The sequence below is a fragment of the Malus domestica genome, chromosome 05, assembly GCF_042453785.1.
Source record: "Malus domestica chromosome 05, GDT2T_hap1".
NCBI lineage: Eukaryota > Viridiplantae > Streptophyta > Magnoliopsida > Rosales > Rosaceae > Malus > Malus domestica.
In genome coordinates, this window is record NC_091665.1 from 24,048,451 (window position 1) to 24,068,230 (window position 19,780).

Sequence of the window (19,780 nt, forward strand, 5' to 3'; positions counted from 1 at the left end):
AGAAGAGACTTCAATTCATAAATTAAATTTTAAAATGTATAACAACCGACTTCTTGTTTCATAATTCCAACCAAATTATTCCATATTGTTTATTTATCATCTCATCCATATATTTAAATGAAGGTAGCTGGTGCTGGTAGCACCAACTATAACCAAATTGAAATTATACTAAAGTTTGCTTGCCAAACATGCTACAGTACATACTATATTGATACACTATTAATTTGAATGATAAAGTCTGTGGTCTAACAAAAATATGTACCATAATGTATGGTAATAAGTACATTAATCACTGCCACTTAGTATTACGGTCTAGGTATTCCTCTTCACTTGTAAGTGAGAGGTCTTAGGTTCAATTATTGCCAAAGACAAATTTGAACCACATTATTGCTAACCCATTATGAGGTTTAGCCCACTCCCCACCCCCGTTAGTGTAGACAATATCATTTGTTCAAAAAAAAAAAGGTACATTAATCACTAACATTCATATCTAGTGCGTCAACACTGTTCATTTATAGTAATTAAACAACTTCACCAAAAGAAAAAAAAACATGTAAAATGATTTATTTTTTTCTTGTTATTATGAAATATAAGACAAGAGTCAAGCTCTTGTCATGATTGCTGGAGCGAAATATTTTACCACTGGAGTTATAAGTTCTTGTTTATGATCAAAATTTATAGACCTCAATTCTTGTGGTCAAATTCCCCATGACAAAAGAACTCTAGTGGTTAAAAAAAATATGGTGGGATGTATAGGGTTTAGGTAAGTAGTTGTTGCAAAACTTCTAAATTAAAATGATGATTAGTATGTAGACTACTCCAAAGATTCTCTCCAATAATGAACATCCCTTACAACCCAAACTTTTCATTGTATAGAATGAAGTACTCTTACAAAGTAAGAGATATGAGAAAGTCTTGAGCGTCACTAGTTGTAAATATTATGCGTCTATCTTTCTCTCATTACGTGACTTAGCTCATTACAATTAGAAATAGGGCAAACTGTTGGAGAAATGTGTTGACAGAAATCACTAGAGAGAAGATGGTATTATGTAGCTAGGGTTTTTCATATGGAGGCAGATTCTCTGCCCTCTCACTTCCCGTGCCCTCCTGTTTGTGTGGTCACAGTTAAGCCATGTCAACATTTTATATTACTATTTATTTTTGTCTTATTATCTTTATAAAAAATATATATATATAATGTTAACGTGGCTTAACAGTGATCACACAAAACAAGAAGACATGGGAAGTGGGAGGGCAGAGAATCTGTCTCCTTTTCATATTTGTGATACATTTGTGATAAATAGTATGGTAGGTTGGGATTTCATAACTGGGAGGTTGGTAGAGAAATGGGGTACTACGGACGGTTGGTAGTTCCTTCACGATTTTTATAGTATTTGGGGGTTTTAACTAAAGAAGTGATAGGCTACCCACCACTCCCTATCTCTCTTATTTCTCCTCCTCTCAGAGCTTATCCATTTCTTCCCAAATGAGAAAAATTCAGTCCCATACTTCTACAAAGAGACAAACCCCCCCCCCCCCCCCCCCCCCCAAAAAAAAAAAAGAATCTAACAAGTGGTTTAAAAATCAAATTTCAATAATGGATGTTGGTGATTTTAGAATATAGTATTTTATATATGAGTGGATATTTTAGAAAATTTGTTTAGAATATACAAATTAATCAAAAAGAAGCCATGCTCTTTTGAATATCTCCAATAAGGAGGGGTAAGGATTGACTACACTATTGTGTTGAAGTCTTCAAGTCTTGAAGCAAAATCATTATAGTTTTGCAGACATAAATTGGGTCAATTCAGTGTGCTCGTTATCTTATACCTAAGTTTAAATTCTCTTTTTTTATTTATACAGAGTAGTTTATGTTTTATTTTTGTCAAAGAAACAACAACAACAACAATAACAATATCATTGCTTTCATTTGAAAAAAATATAGAATTTGAGTTTGGAAGAGAAATACACAAAAAACTCAACACCTATCTTTGGGTATATAGAGATCCAAATAAACAACTAGATTATTTACCAACTCTTACTTAAAATTGCTGGTAGCAACAACCACCATAACATGGCATTAAACCCTTTTGAAGATCTGGTATGAATCTGACAAATCCCAATTTGTCCTTTTAAATAGAAAAAAACAAGTGAAATAATATAGACAAGGGTAGGCTGAATTGTTTTCTATAACAATAAACATAAAAATAACTCACATTCTAGTAAATATGATCATAGACATTCATCATCAATCAGCACTGTACTGGTATTATACTAAAATATGCACTAACAGTCATAAAATTTCGAGACAAAAGAGAAAATTAGAGAGCTTTCATGGGATAATTAGCAAAAGCAATCTCTTTCTCTCATTTCTCTCCACTCTCATTCCAACTACATATTACAATTTTTAATTTTCATGGGCTCCAAATTAATTAACCTCATTTCATCTCCAAGCTTCTGTAATCCAAGACCCCATTTTTCAGCCCCAAGAAATCATAACCAATTTTGGCAGTGCCACTGGTGGCGCCACCAAAAGCATCCCTCCCACAGCTGCAATTCTTTGCATCTTGAATCCCCAAACTGCAAGAAAAACAGAGTCCTCTCCCTCCACTCTTCAAACTCTCACTGGGTTGCTGAGGCTGGCAGGGAGGGCTGATTTGAAGCTCAAGATTCAAGTCAGGGCACCTTTCCTGAGCTGGGTTTGTTGAATGCTTGCGAACAAGCCCATTGGTTATGGAGATTTTTTCATCATCTTCTTTGATATTTGCAGAAGCAGCAGCAAAAGAAATTGTGTTTGCAGATTCCTGAGGAGTCTCATTGAGTGGCCTGTGAGTTGTGGGGTCAATCCCTCTGGTCAAAAGCTTCCTTCTTATGTGGGTGTTCCAGTAGTTCTTTATCTCATTGTCTGTTCTTCCAGGCAGCCTTCCAGCTATCAAAGACCATCTGGAAACGTAATCCAAACAAAACCCATTAATCTTAAAGAACCCAACAACATATAACACAATTTTCAAATGTTTTGAAACACTGTTTATATTACATGAGGACTACGTAGAAGGTCACCAATCCTAGTACTATTCTCGTCCAAACTCACAAAGAGTTTGTTTTTGAAACAGGTTATGTACGAAGAGTTAAAGGAATTAGTTGGGCTTACTTGTTTCCGAGGAGGCTATGGAGTTTGATGATGAGCTCATCTTCTTCTTCCGTGAAATTGCCACGCTTGAGATCAGGTCTAAGGTAGTTGATCCACCGCAGCCTGCAGCTCTTCCCACATCGAAGGAGGCCCGCCGCCTTGGGCAGCGAACGCCAGCAGCCTTCGCCGTGAGCTCTGATGTAGGCAATGAGGCGGTCGTCTTCTTCCTTGGTCCAAGCTCCTTTGTTGGTGTGAGCCTTCTCACAGCAAGGAGACCTTCCCATTTGAAAAAATAAATGGAAAAAAGTTGAAAGCTTTAAGAAGAATAATTAGTTGTAGCCAAAAAGCCGTTGCCTTTGTTGTTGGTTTATGTCTGGCTTTTTGGTTTTTGCGACGGATGAAGTGGTGGTGGAAAAAATGGAAGGCCTTGTTTTTTGTATTTGCATTTGCTGCAACACAAAGGCCGGCCCTTGTGAGGACTTGGCGTATTATTTTATAGCCTTTTGACTAAGAGAAAAAGAAGAAAAAGAAGGGACCCTAAATGCTTCTAGATGTGAGTTGGTGAGGCAGGTTAGAGGGAGTGGCTGGTGGGCTCTCTCTCCTCTCTTCTGTCTTCTCTCTTTCTCTCACTAGATGATATTATTATGGCACCAAAATCACATATAATAAGTTAAAGGGACATTAACTATCGGCCCTACGAGTAACCTTCAGGTAGGTGTAAAAGTAAGGTATATTATGTATGTGTGTGTATATATATAAACTGGTGTTATTCACACGTTCATTCTTAACTCTCAAATATCTCTCTTAATCTGCAACTATTGAATCAAATGAATTCAAAAATATTAATGAACAAAAATTAACAAAAATATGTGAGAGGTAAAAATGATATGTAAGTAAAACGACACTATATATAGGGCAAAAACATGGTGAGATTTCTGTTTTATCTGTGTGTGTCTTAAACTTGTGAGATAAAATATAACTCCAATTCACTAGACAACATGTACGATAACAAATGTAGATGGAGACTACTGTATATTAATGGTGTAGTGGTTGGTACAAATTGAATTTCATCATACTGACCATGAGAGCCTATATTTTCTTGCAGTACTGTTGGGAGTCTTGAATGCTTCAGAGTTGGTTCCATGGAATGTCATGATAGAAGCGATTCCACGTTTCTCTGTCTCTTCTCTTTCTGTCATGGTACGAAGAAATAAAAGATATAGGCATATAGTTGTATACAGTTTGTGATATAGTAAAAAAAATTCTAAGCACACATCTGAGTAAATGTTATGTCCTGGATCAAATTATCAGGATTTATCTAGATGAAGTGAGGTAGATTTAGTAAACGTAACGAAGTTATTATTTAAAACGTTGGTTGTAGTGGGTTTTAGGGAAGAAATGTCACTAGTTGGTTTGGCTATTGTTGTGCATAAAACAAAGATGGTAGTTCTGGTTCTTTATTCTTGATAACGCATGAGAGAGAGAGGGCTTCTAGAAGGGTGGGAAGTTGGGGTTAAAGGGAGGGAGGATGATGAAAGAAAAAGGAGGGCAATGAGTGTGGTTGTAGTTGTATGTGGGCTTTGGTTCACCCTTCACTTTTTTCTTTCTTTTTTCTTCCCCCCTCCAACCTTGTGGTGCAAGTTTAGGCAACAAGGGGTAGGGTTAGGGAGGGGATGGGAAGGTTTGATTCACCTTTTTGTTGTTATCTCTCCCTCCAATTTGCATATTATTTTTTTTGTTACCTTACCCACCACCACACATGCACTCTCTCTCTCTCTCTCTCTCTCTCTCTCTCTCTCTCTCTCTCTCTCTCTCTCTCTCTCTCTCGCATGATCATGTATTTCAAGTGGATGGTAGGAGGAGAGTTAAGGATCATGGGCACAAGTTGTTTTCAAAAGAGAGAGTGAGAGAGAGTGAGAGAGAGGGAGAGAGAGGGTCCCCTTGTGTTATTGTCTGTGCGTGTATTTCACCTACCTTTTTTCATCCTTTCTGACTGTCCTATGGCACCCAGTTCAACTCTCCTCCTCCAAAAGCTTCTTTCACTCACTCCTTGATGTTGAAATTTGGCACGATTTTGTAAAATCTTCACTCCTTTCCCACAAGCTACAAGTACAACTCTCTTAATCTCTTCTCCTCACCGTTAACCTTATCCATATTTTTCGAGCTGAGAGCAATGATGATGAGGTTGGTCGAGGACGTGTAGACTGATTCCAACTACATTATGCGCAATCCTTAATGTACAATGCATCAACGGTCAAGATCAGCTCATGCGTAATTTTAGCATTCTTCTTGCATATAACCATTCCGCAATTCAAGCTGCTAGGCCAACTTAGCCTATATCTTCCCACAGTAGAATAAAATATCATTGTATACAATAAAACATTACACAAATTGTAAAAATAATTCTTACACTCCATGTAACATAAACCTCGCATCTGCCCCATCCATATATTCTATACTAATAGAGCAAGAGTGTTAAGGTCAGTGATACATTGCAAAGCATACAATGCATAATGTATCAACGGTCAGAATGAACTCGCGCCTGACTGAAAAAAAGACAAACTTGTTAGAGACTTGCATTATTGAATCTCTCTCTACATCTAACAAATCTCGAATTCTTAACGAACTTGAACTCAACTATTGGAATTTGTTAGGTTGAGTTTTGACACCAGTGATGAGCCACAAATGGTCTGTCTGCAGCCAGTTTTTCCTACAAAACACCCACATTGGCACATGGACAATGTAAAGAAAGGGAGAAAGAATCAAACCTAATCAAAGCAATTAGGCAATTTGATTAAGGGAACTTTAGGAGGGTATGGATGTAGCCAGCACACCAACACGTGGATCTCATGTGCATGGGTATTGAGGTGGAGGGTTGTCCTTTGAGCATTACCCACCTCTTTAGGCTGGCTGTCCCTTCCCATGTGGGGGTATCTCTGAAACTTAGGGCACGGTCTTTTTCTTCAATGACCCACATTGTGCTGGATTTGGATTTGGATAAAGCTCTCTGCCCTTTAGAAAATATGGCCTAATCCTATTATTAATTTTCCTAGCGTTTGGTATCCTTTTTAATTTCATACGGAATTGAATTCATGGGAGGTAGCAGTGGCGGAGCCAGAATTCTGAATGAAGAGGGGCATTTCAAAAAAAAAAAATATATATATATATGAGTGTGTGTAAAAAGTTGAATTCATAACATGTTGACATTTACAATTTGTGTAATCCTCACAAAACTAAAAAAATTCTCTTAAATTCAATACTAAGAAGAAAAAAATGTAAAAACCCAGACAACCAAGTAAGAGATAGGTTGTGGAAGGCTAAAGAAAATACAAAGAAGTAGAAAAAGAAGGAAAAGAGGGAGAGGTCTGCAAATAAAGAAGGTGGGTTGCTTTAGAAAATTATAGGGTGTATATTACTGTTAGGTGAGATAATCGAAACAGAAGTGAGATTGCTTTGTCCATTTAAAATTGCACATCTATTTTAAAACTCCCCTGCCAAACTTATCGTTTCATTAGACAGCTGAAAAGATTTAAAATCAAAACAGCTTAACGACGTCGTTTGCTTCATCTTCTTCCATGATGTTCACACCTCAGATGAAGTCAGGATGGGCCGGGGACTACCCTAGTCCCTTGGTGGCTCCGCCCCTGGAGGTAGGATTGGATTCATGGGTTTTGTGGCAAAAAGGCTGCCATAGGACCAATTTGTGGCCACCAAATCTATCACCATGGTCTAAAAGGAGAGTCTTGATCTATGCTTTGGACGGGACGCCGATTCTTTCTTAAATCTTTTACTCCTTCAAAGAAAAAATCATCATCTTTGTTTTTATTATTGGCACGGTTATTCGGAGGGTAGTGTTAGGGTGATATTTTATATATATTTGTTAACTCTTTTACCTATAACTTAGTCATGATTATATAGTAAATTGGTGAGTTTGATGTGTTTTTGTGCGATTTTTGTAGAGAACATAATTCGTGAATAAAGCAGGGAATTGGAAACTTAAATTAGAGAAACTCAAAGAATTATCGAATGGGATGTGACTGATGGGCTGGAGCAAAGAATGAAACAATACATCATATGGGAAATTGGATCATTAAAGCAAACCCAATAAAATTAGGCAGTGCAAGCTTGTGGTGATGGTTTTCCCAAAAAGAATTGGGTTGGAGAGAAAACGGCATGTGGATTAGAAAACAAAGAAAAAAGGCATAGAAGAAAAGAAGGGTTTTGGAACCGTCTGACGAATAGAACCTACCGGGCTCTTGAATTGCTGGGGGGAGATTTCAGGAGCCGCAAGAGGAGTGGAGACCCAAAAGAAAAATAATTCAGATCAGACACATACATAAGCCGAGTGAAAGAAGAAGCAATTGGAGAATTCTAGCTTTGCTGTGGAGTGGAGAATGGAATTTCAGTTGTTTCCTTCTTTGTTTTCGAATTCTAGCGTGGTGTATTTTATTTCGATCATGAACTAAGTCCTTTTGCTAGGATTAGGGTGTACTCTTACCATGAACATTTAATTCTTATTATTTCATATTGATCTCGGTTGTTTTCCATGTTGAGTAATTGTTATTGTGCTTATTCGTTATCAAATAACTGGCCATTATTTGTGTGAAGAACTAAATTGGGACTGATAGGTTGAGTTTAGTAGATTGCTTCTCATAACAATTACCATGAATTACATAATTGAGTAGACATACTGGTTATGACTTGTGTAGTATTGTGAAATTATCCATTTAGCGTAAAGGGTTTCGATTATCTACTTCTGTGGTTAGACATAGCATGGGTAGATAGTTAGAAACACAGTTAGTATATTCTGAAAGGAAATATTGACGAATCAAGGGATAATTGCTAGCAACATGGGAATAATTTGAGTTTAATATGAATAACGGGATTAGATGGGATTGAGAATGAGGAACCTGATGTCCTAGTGCTTCAATATATTAATTTTTCATAATTCATTCACTTTTACTTCGTGTTTGTTCAATTGATATTTTCACTTTCGATTGGCTTCTTTGCATATTTGAATTTGTCATCGTAATCCATCTTTTATTTAAGTTTAGTTTGAAGTCAATCTCAATAGTAAATTTAGGTTAATCCGATCCTTGTTTGAACGACACTCTACTTATCACTATATTACTTGGACGATATTGTACACTTGCAATTATCAACAACAAGTTTTTGGCGCCGCTGCCTCAGATCGAATTTAATTCTATTTTACTTTTGTGATTTTGTTTGGTTTATTTAAATTTTATTTTCGTTTTTTTTATTTTGATTATTTTTTTTCTCGGAGTATTCTCACCTTGTCTCATTGTTTCTTGAAGGTGAATGCTTGGTACTCGTTCGTCGGATTGTGTACTACTTGAGTTTGAACCAGAAATTGAGAAAATACTCCGTGAAATCCGAAGAGAACAAAGAGAAGTCAGTGAGAAAGAAAAGCAGCAAGAGAGCAAGATGGCGTTAGTTCAGAATGAAACGATGGGAGATCTTGATATGCCAACCATTCCGGAATCACCGTCGAGCATAGCTCTTCCTGCAGCTGCAAGGAATTATGAATTGAAGACTATCCACTTTAATATGATGCCTTCTTTTCATGGCATGAGCACTGAAGATCCATTGGCACATATTAGAGATATCTTCAATATGGTGTCCAACATGGCATTGGTAGAAGGAGTCACCGAGGAACATCTCAGGATGAAGGTCTTTCCATACACTATGAAAGACAAAGCGAAGACTTGGTTGAATTCTTTGAGGCCTAGAACCTTGACGAGTTGGAACGATATTCAGAATAAATTTTTGGAGAAATTCTTCTCGACCCAGAAGACCGATACCCTTAGAGATAGTATCACGCAGTTCACTCAACAGGCAGATGAGACGTTTTCTGAGGCATGGGAGAGATTTAATAATTTGTTGATTCAGTGTCCGCACCATGGTTTGCCTACTCTAGTTCTCATGCGGATATTTTATAAAGGATTAACAGTTTCAAGCAAAGCTGCAGTGAACAACTATGCAGGGGGATCAATTAAGAACAAGACGCCAGCCGAATGTCAAGCACTTTTTGATACTCTAGCACTCGAAACACAACATTCTGAAGCAAGAGGAAGACGGGCAGGAGTTTTTGAGATTAATAATTCTACCGAATTTGCTTCAAAGGCACAAGTCGATGTGATTGCTAGTAAACTTGACACTTTGCTTCTATGAATGGGAGAGCATCAGTTCCAGAGGTTTGTTCCATATGTGCAGTTCCTGGTCATGCCACAGTTGGTTGTCCGTATAGTGTTGATTTTCCAGAATTTGTTCAAGAGCAAGCGAACATGGTGAATGCTTACAGACGTCCTGGTAACGATCCATACTCCAATACTTATAATCAAGGATGGAGAAACCATCCAAATCTCTCATGGGTCAATAATCAGAATGTACAAAAGCCACCATCTGGTTTCCAACCTCAAGAGAAGAAGAATAATTTGGAAGATGTCATTGCACAGCTTGCTGGTAACGTGAATACTCTTTCTGTCAATACAAATCAATTTATGAGCAAAACTGAGACAACTCTTCAGAACCAGGCTGCTTCAATAAAAAATTTGGAGATTCAAATGGGGCAGTTAGCTCATTCTTTGGCAGTTAGAGAAAAAGGTTCTTTTCCAAGCCAAACTGAAGTTAATCCAAGAAACCATGAGCAAGCTAAAGCAATAACTCTTCGAAGAGGGAAACAAGTGAAAACAGCAGCTGATTTTGAGAAAAACAATGAGGAAGAAAAGGTAGAAACCATTTCACAAGAGGAGCAGCCACTGTCCGATGTTGTACAGCCACTAGCTATACCGGGAACCACTTCAAAAGCTTCACCACAATCAGTCATTGCAGCCACACCACTCCCTAAGCCTGTTGTCCAACCCGTGAAGCCATATGTGCCCCCTATTCCTTTTCCTCAACGGCTCAAGAAGAATATGTTAGATGAGAAGTATTTCAAATTCTTAGAGATGTTTAAGAAATTGGAGATTAATATTCCATTTGCCGATGCTTTGGAGCAGATGCCGAATTATGCTAAATTCATGAAGGATATCATCTCAAAGAAAAGAAAATTTGGTGATCATGAGAAGATTCAGTTGACAGAAGAATGCAGTGCAATCCTTCAAAGAAAGCTTCCACTCAAGCAAAAAGATAGAGGGAGTTTCAAAATTCCATGCATTATTGGCACTAATTTATTTGAAAAAGCATTATGTGATTTGGGGTCTAGTATTAATTTATTACCTTTATCTGTTGCTAAGAACATTGGAATAGGTGAAATTAAACCCACTACTGTTTCTTTGCAGATGGCGGATAGATCAATTGCATATCCAGAGGGAATTATCGAAGATGTGTTAGTGAAGGTTGACAAGCTGATTTTTCCAGCAGATTTCTTGGTGTTGGATATGGAAGAAGATTATGAGACTCAGTTGATTTTGGGTCGGCCATTTCTTATCACAGCTAGGACTTTAATTGATGTGGAACAAGGGGTTTTGACATTGAGAATTGGGGAAGAGAAAGCAACATTCAAAGTGTTTGAGGCTGGAAAATTTCCAAGAGAAGCGGAGGATTGTTTTCGCATTGATTTAGTTGAGACCGTGATTTCAGAAAAATTCAGAGTTGAGAAGCCCAGTGATCCTATGGAAGCTGCACTAGTTCATGCTGCTACTTCAGAAGATGAAAATCAACTGTTAGCGGAATGTGCTCTTTATTTGGATGCTTTTAAATCAGTTACAAAGAGTAGACGATTGGAGTTCGAAGACCTTGGATATGTACCTTCAAAATCGCCGCCAAGTATTACAGCCGCACCTACCTTAAATTTGAAACCATTGCCATCACATTTAAAGTATTCTTTTTTGGGAGCTGCTGAGACTTTACCTGTTATAATTTCTGCATATTTGAGTGAAGTTGAAGAAGAAAAACTATTGAGAGTGTTAAGAAGGCATAGAATGGCAATTGGGTGGAGTATTGCTGACATCAAAGGAATTAGTCCGTCCATTTGTATGCATCGGATCTTGTTGGAAGACAATTACAAGCCTTCAGTTGAGCATCAACGCAGATTAAATCCAAATATGAAGGAGGTGGTACGAGCTGAGATTTTGAAGTTATTAGACGCTGGAATAATATATCCAATTTCGGACAGTAAATGGGTGAGTGCTTTGCATTTGGTACCGAAAAAGGGTGGAGTTACAGTGGTTAAGAATGACAAGAATGAGTTAATTCCATCGAGGACTACAACAGGATGGAGAGTATGCACTGACTATAGGAAATTGAACAATGAGACTCGAAAGGATCATTTTCCTTTTCCATTCATTGATTTGATGTTGGATAGACTTGCTGGATATGCTTACTATTGTTTTTTAGATGGGTACTCTGGTTATAATCAGATTCCGATTGCACCAGAAGACCAAGAAAAGACGACATTCACATGCCCTTTCGGTACTTTTGCGTATAGGCGTATGCCTTTTGGGTTGTGTAACGCGCCTGCTACTTTTCAAAGGTGCATGATGAGTATTTTTTCTGACTTGGTAGAGCGTTGTATTGAGGTATTCATGGATGACTTCTCAGTTTTTGGCTCATCGTTTGATTCTTGTCTAGATAATTTGTCCTCGGTGTTGCAAAGATGTGAAGAAACCAATTTAGTTCTAAATTGGGAAAAATGTCACTTTATGGTGCAAGAAGGGATTGTTTTGGGTCATAAGGTTTCGGTCAACGGCATTGAGGTAGACAAGGCGAAAATTGAGACAATTTCAAAGTTACCGCCACCCACTTCCATCAAAGGAGTTCGAAGTTTCCTAGGTCATGCTGGTTTTTATCATCGTTTTATTAAGGATTTCTCTAAGATTACAAAACCGTTGTGTAACTTGCTCCTGAAAGAAGCGGAGTTTGTATTCGATTCATCATGTTTTGAGGCGTTCAATGTGTTGAAAATGAAGCTCACGACAGCTCCTGTGATAGTTGCACCGGATTGGGAATTACCTTTTGAGATTATGTGTGATGCAAGTGACTATGCTATTGGAGCAGTTTTGGGTCAGCGGAGAGATAAGCTACTGCATGTGATTTATTATGCTAGTCGAACTCTCAATGATGCACAATTGAATTATGCCACTACCGAGAAAGAGCTTCTAGCCGTTGTCTTTGCTTTAGACAAATTCCGTTCTTATCTCATTGGTTCAAAGGTAATTGTCTACACCGATCACTCAGCTTTGAAGTATTTATTATCCAAGAAAGATGCAAAGCCTCGGTTGATTCGATGGGTGTTGTTACTACAAGAGTTTGATTTAGAGATACGGGATAAGAAGGGGTCTGAAAATGTGGTGGCGGATCATCTTTCTCGAATTGTGCATCATGAAGGTGATAATGACTTAGTTCCTATCTCCGAAACATTCCCTGACGAGCAGCTCTTTACCATTAACTAGTCAGTCACTCCTTGGTATGCAGATTATGTCAATTATTTAGTTAGTAATATCATGCCTCCTGATTTGACTTGGCAACAGAAGAAAAGATTCATTTCGTTAGTCAGACATTACTATTGGGATGAGCCGTACTTGTGGAAGCATTGTCCGGATCAATGTATAAGACGGTGTGTTCCTGATGACGAGATGGAGGAAATATTGCGACATTGCCATTCTCTAGCATGTGGTGGTCATTTTGGTGCCACAAAGACTGCTGCCAAGGTACTACAATCTGGTTTTTGGTGGCCTACATTGTTCAAGGATGCTCATACTTTTATTTCTACATGTGATCGCTGCCAACGTGTTGGAAATATCTAAAGTCGACATCAAATGCCGTTGAATAATATTCTAGAAGTCGAACTTTTTGATGTTTGGGGTATTGACTTCATGGGACCATTTCCATCATCTTATGGCAAGCAATACATCTTGGTAGCTGTGGATTATGTTTCAAAATGGGTTGAAGCAATTGCTTTACCTACTAATGATGCTAAGGTTGTTGTTCATTTTCTCCGGAAGCATATTTTCACTCGCTTTGGCACCCCGCGCGCCATTATTAGTGATGGAGGCAAGCACTTTTGTAATCGTCACTTCAATGCTCTTTTGGCGAAATATGGAATCACACATAAGGTTGCTACACCTTATCATCCACAAACTAGTGGGCAGGTTGAGATTTCCAATCGAGAGATCAAGAATATTCTAGAGAAGACCGTGGGACTTTCACGCAAAGATTGGGCTGCAAAGTTGGATGATGCCCTATGGGCGTATCGGACTGCATTCAAGACTCCAATTGGCATGTCTCCATATCGATTGGTGTTTGGAAAAGCATGTCATCTACCTGTGGAACTGGAACATAAAGCATTTTGGGCAGTGAAGAAGCTTAATTTTGAGATGGACGCAGCGGGAGAAAAGAGAGCTCTTCAATTGAATGAGATGGAAGAATTTCGGAATGATGCATATGAAAATGCTAAAATCTACAAGGAACGTACCAAAAAGTGGCATGATCAACATATTCTTCGTCGTGAGTTTTATATTGGCCAGCAAGTTCTTTTGTTTAATTCTCGGCTGAAACTTTTCCCTGGGAAGTTGCGAACACGATGGTCAGGTCCTTTTACAGTTGTTCAAGTTTTTCCATATGGAACGATTGAAATTCGTGATCATACAACAGATGCTACATTCAAAGTTAATGGACAGCGATTGAAGCCATATCTTGCTGCCAGTTTTGAGCGAAACACGAATGTTGTGACCCTTGCTTCTCCCGATTGATTGCAATGCCAAGTCGGGCTGAGGACTTTAAACTAAGCGCTTGTTGGGAGGCAACCCAACCAGGTTCATTCGTTCCTTTCCTTGTTTATTAGTTTTGCATTTTCTTCCTTTCTGTTCCATACTACTCATTGTGCATCTCTTTGTTGTGATTTTGCATTGAGGACAATGTTTAGTTTAGGTTTGGGGGGAGAGCCTAGTTTTTTTTGTTAGTTTGGTTGATTCATTTGAATTTTTGTTTTTAAGGTCAACAGCTAAGGTTTTTATGTTCCAAGTTTAATAATATTGAGTTCTTCACCCACATGATGATTTGAACATGTTTAGTTTGTCATTTCAAATGTGTTTGGAGTGGTTTTGTTGTTATGTGCCAAAGAAATTGCAAAATTGCACTTTGAGTTCATATTTTGGTCATAATCAACTTAGCTACCTAAATTAATTTTGGATGTTTTTCAAGTTAATTTGATGATGCCAACATGTTTAGAATGTTTAATATGATGTGTTGGAATAGGGTTGGGACAGAAATTCGACCTACATTGTGAATTGGGACATTTAGACCATCTCCAACCCTGGGCTAAAAGCCAAATTACCCCCCAAATTACCCCCCCAAACACTCTCCAACCCATGCTAAAATTTTAGGCTAAATGCTAAATGCTATTTCTGGGCCAAATACCCCCCAGCTTTCCCCCTGGGCTAAATGCGAAATGTTTATCGGAATTTAAATTTTTTTAGATTAAAATGTTCATAAAATTAATTTACAATAATCTACATATTTATTTTTTTTTTTTAAATTGATTTAAGAAAAAAATTTAGGCTAATTTCATTCTTTAATAATTCCGGGCTAAAATTTTAGGGTAGAAGGGTTGGAGCAGAAAAAACGTTTCTGGGCTAAAAGCTAAATTTTCCGGGCTAAAAAATTTGGCTTTTAGCCCAAGGGTTGGAGATGGTCTTAGAAGCTCAAAAAGTGAAAATAAGCTTGTAAATTTGCTGCATAATTTCTGCAGATTTTCTGTCATAAAAGAGCTTTAGTGACGATCTTCAAAGATTTTCTCGGTCACAAAAGGCATGTTCATACTTTTAGCGACGGTTTCTGGGAATTATTTTTGTCACTAAAAGTCAATTTTGCTTATTTTTGCAGATTTTTATCCTATGATGAAGGCAACAATTTTGGCTCGGAATTCATTATTTTTAAAGCCATTCCATCTTCCATGATGCCCAAAAATAGGTGTATTCTCTTCCTATTCTCTTACTTTCTTTCATGCTTATATTTATACATCCTTATGTGATGAATTGTTTTGTTAAAATTTTTAGGATGAGGTAGGAATTAAAATTTTGGGATTGGGTGTTAGAATTTGTTGGAAACAATAAGAGCTTGGAAGCATAAGTTGTTAAGGTTATCACTTTATTCTATTAATGGCGATGTATATGTCTTGCTAAGAATTCTTCCTTTGCTAAAGGGTTGCCTAGAAGGTTTTTGCATCACATTCTTTTTACCATTCATTTTGCCATGTCTCAAGTACTTTGGTGGACAAGCTGTCCATGTTTGGATGATGTGGAGAAATAGTGGAGACTACCCATGTGAGTTGTTGTGCCTAAGCTTTTCTTGAGAGGGTTAATTTGTTTCTACTCTTAAACACTTTCCAATTTCTTTCTTTAATTTTCATGATCTCATTAAAATTAATTTGCATTGGGTACAAAAGAACTTTAATATATGTTGGGTATTCTTGCCATTGGGTTAGACGGAACTATAGAAACGATGTTAGGCTATGCATGTTTTCCACCGCTAAAAGGCCTATTCCCTACCCTTTTGTGTGCTCCATTAACCCCATTGAAGCCAAACACTTAGCCTTTTCTTTCATTACCCACATAATTTCTTATCCACTCTACCCTATATTAGCCATACCATATAGCTTGAGAGATACCAAGGTGATATCAAAAGAAATCAAGGTTGAGTTGTACATCAAAGTAGTGGCGTGTACCGAGGTACCATGGTTCTTATTATTATTTCTTGTAATTATTTCAAAAAAAAAAAAAAAAAAAGTCAAGAAAAAAAAAGAAAAAGAAAAAGAAGAGAAATTGTACCATTCATTATAACATGAGTCCTGGACGCAACAAATTATATTTCAAGTTTCAAAGGGGTGCCAACCTAACTACATACGAAAAGTCTTGGTGTTTCTCAAGTTTTTGTTTTTTTTTCCTTATCGTTTCTTTCTCTGCCCAAATACCTAGCCTTACATTACAACCGTTTCAAAGACCTAACGGATTTATAGGGAAGTCTAGCTTATTTGGTGAAGGTTGATACCTATGTTCTTAGTATTCGATTCCTTTCATGAGATCTATTTTCAGAAATTGCTGTTTTTCAATGTTGATCATATGTGATAATATATTGATTCCTTTTGCATAAACTCATCACATATGCTTGTTAAGAGAGAAAGCCTAGGTTCTATGAGAAAATAGAGTGATATCTAGTGAGGCTTAGAGTCGAGGCGAATTTGTACACACGCCAAGTATGGATGTTTTTAAGCCAGAGTGCTTGGGATGTTGGCTTCATACTTTCCATTGTGATGCATTGATTTATAAAGGCATAACTTTAGTTTTGGAAGTATGATTGGCATGCATTGGTTTTCATTAATTGATGGAAGTGATAACTGTAACACCTTTGCTTTTCAGTAAAGCGTTTGTGGGTAGCGTAACTGGTAAACCCTCAGGAGACACAACTCCTCCGACTAGGGACACCTAGGGGTTTAAAGGCTTGTTGCACATGCTCAGTGCAATCGTTTTGCCAGCGAAAGTGGGTTTAGTTAGACTTGTATTAGTCAGTTTCTTATTTTTGTTTTATGTTTTGCTCGAGGACTAGCAAAAGATAGGTTTGGGGGTATTTGTTAGGGTGATATTTTATATATATTTGTTAACTCTTTTACCTATAAGTTAGTCATGATTATATAGTAAATTGGTGAGTTTGATGTGTTTTTGTGCGATTTTTGTAGAGAACATAATTCGTGAATAAAGCAGGGAATTGGAAACTTAAATTAGAGAAACTCAAAGAATTATCGAATGGGATGTGACTGATGGGCTTGAGCAAAGAATGAAACAATACATCATATGGGAAATTGGATCATTAAAGCAAGCCCAATAAAATTAGATAGTGCAAGCTTGTGGTGATGGTTTTCCCAAAAAGAATTGGGTTGGAGAGAAAACGGCATGTGGATTAGAAAACAAAGAAAAAAGGCATAGAAGAAAAGAAGGGTTTTGGAACCGTCTGACGGATAGAACCTACCGGGCTCTCGAATTGCTGGGGGGAGATTTCAGGAGCCGCAAGAGGAGTGGAGACCCAAAAGAAAAATAACTCAGTGCAGACACATACATAAGCCGAGTGAAAGAAGAAGCAATTGGAGAATTCTAGCTTTGCTGTGGAGTGGAGAATGGAATTTCAGTTGTTTCCTTCTTTGTTTTCGAATTCTAGCGTGGTGTATTTTATTTCGATCATGAACTAAGTCCTTTTGCTAGGATTAGGGTGTACTCTTACCATGAACATTTAATTCTTATTATTTCATATTGATCTCGGTTGTTTTCCATGTTGAGTAATTGTTATTGTGCTTATTCGTTATCAAATAACTGGCCATTATTTGTGTGAAGAACTAAATTGGGACTGATAGGTTGAGTTTAGTAGATTGCTTCTCATAACAATTACCATGAATTACATAATTGAGTAGACATACTGGTTATGACTTGTGTAGTATTGTGAAATTATCCATTTAGCGTAAAGGGTTTCGATTATCTACTTCTGTGGTTAGACATAGCATGGGTAGATAGTTAGAAACACAGTTAGTATATTCTGAAAGGAAATATTGACGAATCAAGGGATAATTGCTAGCAACATGGGAATAATTTGAGTTTAATATGAATAACGGGATTAGATGGGATTGAGAATGAGGAACCTGATGTCCTAGTGCTTCAATATATTAATTTTTCATAATTCATTCACTTTTACTTCGTGTTTGTTCAATTGATATTTTCACTTTCGTTTGGCTTCTTTGCATATTTGAATTTGTCATCGTAATCCATCTTTTATTTAAGTTTAGTTTGAAGTCAATCTCAATAGTAAATTTAGGTTAATCCGATCCTTGTTTGAACGACACTCTACTTATCACTATATTACTTGGACGATATTGTACACTTGCAATTATCAACAACAGGTAGAATCACCAATGAAATCTTAAACTTTAGACTTGAGACTTTTAGCCTCGAATTGGTTCATTATTCAGATTTTAGGGATTTTATAATTTAAATTAAGAGAAATTTTAATTAAACCCATGTAACCTATTTTTACACCAAACTTACTATTTAATTAAACTATCAATATCTCTTTTAACCCAAATTTACTACCTAAATTACCCTCACAAACTCAATTCAATATATAAATTTGTCTTTACACCCATTTGGAATATAAAAACACAAAATCAGCGTTCTACAACTCATTCAAGATTTGTTTCTCTAGTGACATTTATTTAGCTGTGATATAATTTCTTTTATAAAATGTTGTAGAATACAATTATATCTGCTACCAAAAGATTCAAATGTGTTCCTAGGTTCATTATCTAATAGAATTTATTTCTCATGAAACATTCCACTCTTTCTTTGTTTCTTCTACCAGTATCCTCTTGCATGCTTCGTAGCACATGAACAAAGTCCCTGCTGTAGGCACCAACTTCATGCAGAGCGTTCTATTGCAGACGTCCAGGCATTTACCGAGGAGAAAAAACAGTCTCTTCTATGCAAGCATCATGGAAAAGGCGTTGATTTTGTTCCTAAGTTCTAAAAAAAAAAAAAAATTGAAGTCAAATGAATTTTTTTTTGTATAAATCAATTCATACCTTAGTTGAAGGATTTAAAACTTCAAAATCACCATCTATGAGTAAAAAAGAGTTTGCTTTTCTCTATGAAAACGTCTTAAGGTTTTAGCTAGAATGAACGTGGGATAAATATTGTGTGATGGTAGGGTTTAATTATTAGGTGGGTTTATTGATAAATTTTAATTTGATTGTTAATTTCATCTTGTACTTGATGCAATAGGGTATAAAAGACAATTCGCATTTGAAGTTTAAGTTAGGTGTAAAGAGAGGTTATATAAGTTCAAATAAAATTTCCTTAAATTAATCAATAATGTCAATAAACATATGTCATGTCGAGAGAATCTCACTTTAAAAAGGATAACAACTAGAGTGAAGCAATATATTGGGGAAGGAATACTAAGATTCCAAGCACATGACACCAGTATTAGTTACAAGGTGAAGTGCCTGTAAATCTGAATACAAAAGGAGACTAATGAGAGAAACAAAACTAGCGAACATGCAAGAAAATGTCTATTGTTGCACAAGCTCCATATGCATGAACGTCCAAATTACACAAAGAAACTAAGAGCCTGTTTCGTACTATGTGAATTCAACTTTTAGACTTAAAAATACTTTTTAAGTTTTACAGCTTAAATACTTGTTTGGCTGGACTGTTTTCAAAAATTGAATTCAAAACTAACTTAAAAAATTAGCTTACTTCTGCCACTTAGTACTACAATTTAGTGATATTCCTCTTCACTTGTTAGTGAGACATCTTAGGTTCAATTCTCACCAAAGGTGAATTTGACCCACATTATTACTAACTTATTATGATGCTAAGCCTGCCCTCCCCTTTAGTGTAGATAATACCGTTTGTTCAAAACAAAAAACAAAAAATTAGCCTACTAGAAAACATAATAAGTAAGTTTTTAGAGTTTTTAAACTCCAAACCACTATTTTCTCTCATATCCTCTCACTTCTGATCTTTCTCTGCTAGCTCTTTATCATTGCCATGTCTTTCTCTCTCCTCTCCATATCCTCTCTCCCCTCCATTTTTTATCTCCCCTCTCTCTTATTTCTCTCTCATCTCCCTCTCCTCCGACCCTCTCTTT

General features: G+C 36.9%; 2 protein-coding genes and 1 non-coding gene across 3 annotated transcripts; 1 reads left to right on the forward strand and 2 right to left on the reverse strand.

Annotated features, from left to right (window-relative positions):
• Positions 1 to 2,241: 2,241 nt before the first annotated feature.
• LOC103440814 (myb-related protein 308) lies at positions 2,242 to 3,765 on the reverse strand. Its single transcript, XM_008379525.4, has 2 exons — positions 3,152 to 3,765; positions 2,242 to 2,943 (listed from the first exon to the last, which is right to left on the reverse strand). The coding sequence occupies exons 1-2, from the start codon at positions 3,412 to 3,414 to the stop codon at positions 2,439 to 2,441; spliced, it is 768 nt and encodes a 255-aa protein (XP_008377747.1). The 5' UTR covers positions 3,415 to 3,765; the 3' UTR covers positions 2,242 to 2,438.
• Positions 3,766 to 8,950: 5,185 nt separating this feature from the next.
• On the reverse strand, positions 8,951 to 9,057 carry LOC139196653 (small nucleolar RNA R71). The gene has a single exon (XR_011581750.1). It is a non-coding gene; the product is annotated as a small nucleolar RNA R71 (small nucleolar RNA).
• Positions 9,058 to 9,318: 261 nt separating this feature from the next.
• On the forward strand, positions 9,319 to 11,053 carry LOC139196154 (uncharacterized). The gene is made up of 2 exons (XM_070821814.1): positions 9,319 to 10,896; positions 11,033 to 11,053. The coding sequence occupies exons 1-2, from the start codon at positions 9,319 to 9,321 to the stop codon at positions 11,051 to 11,053; spliced, it is 1,599 nt and encodes a 532-aa protein (XP_070677915.1).
• Positions 11,054 to 19,780: the final 8,727 nt, after the last annotated feature.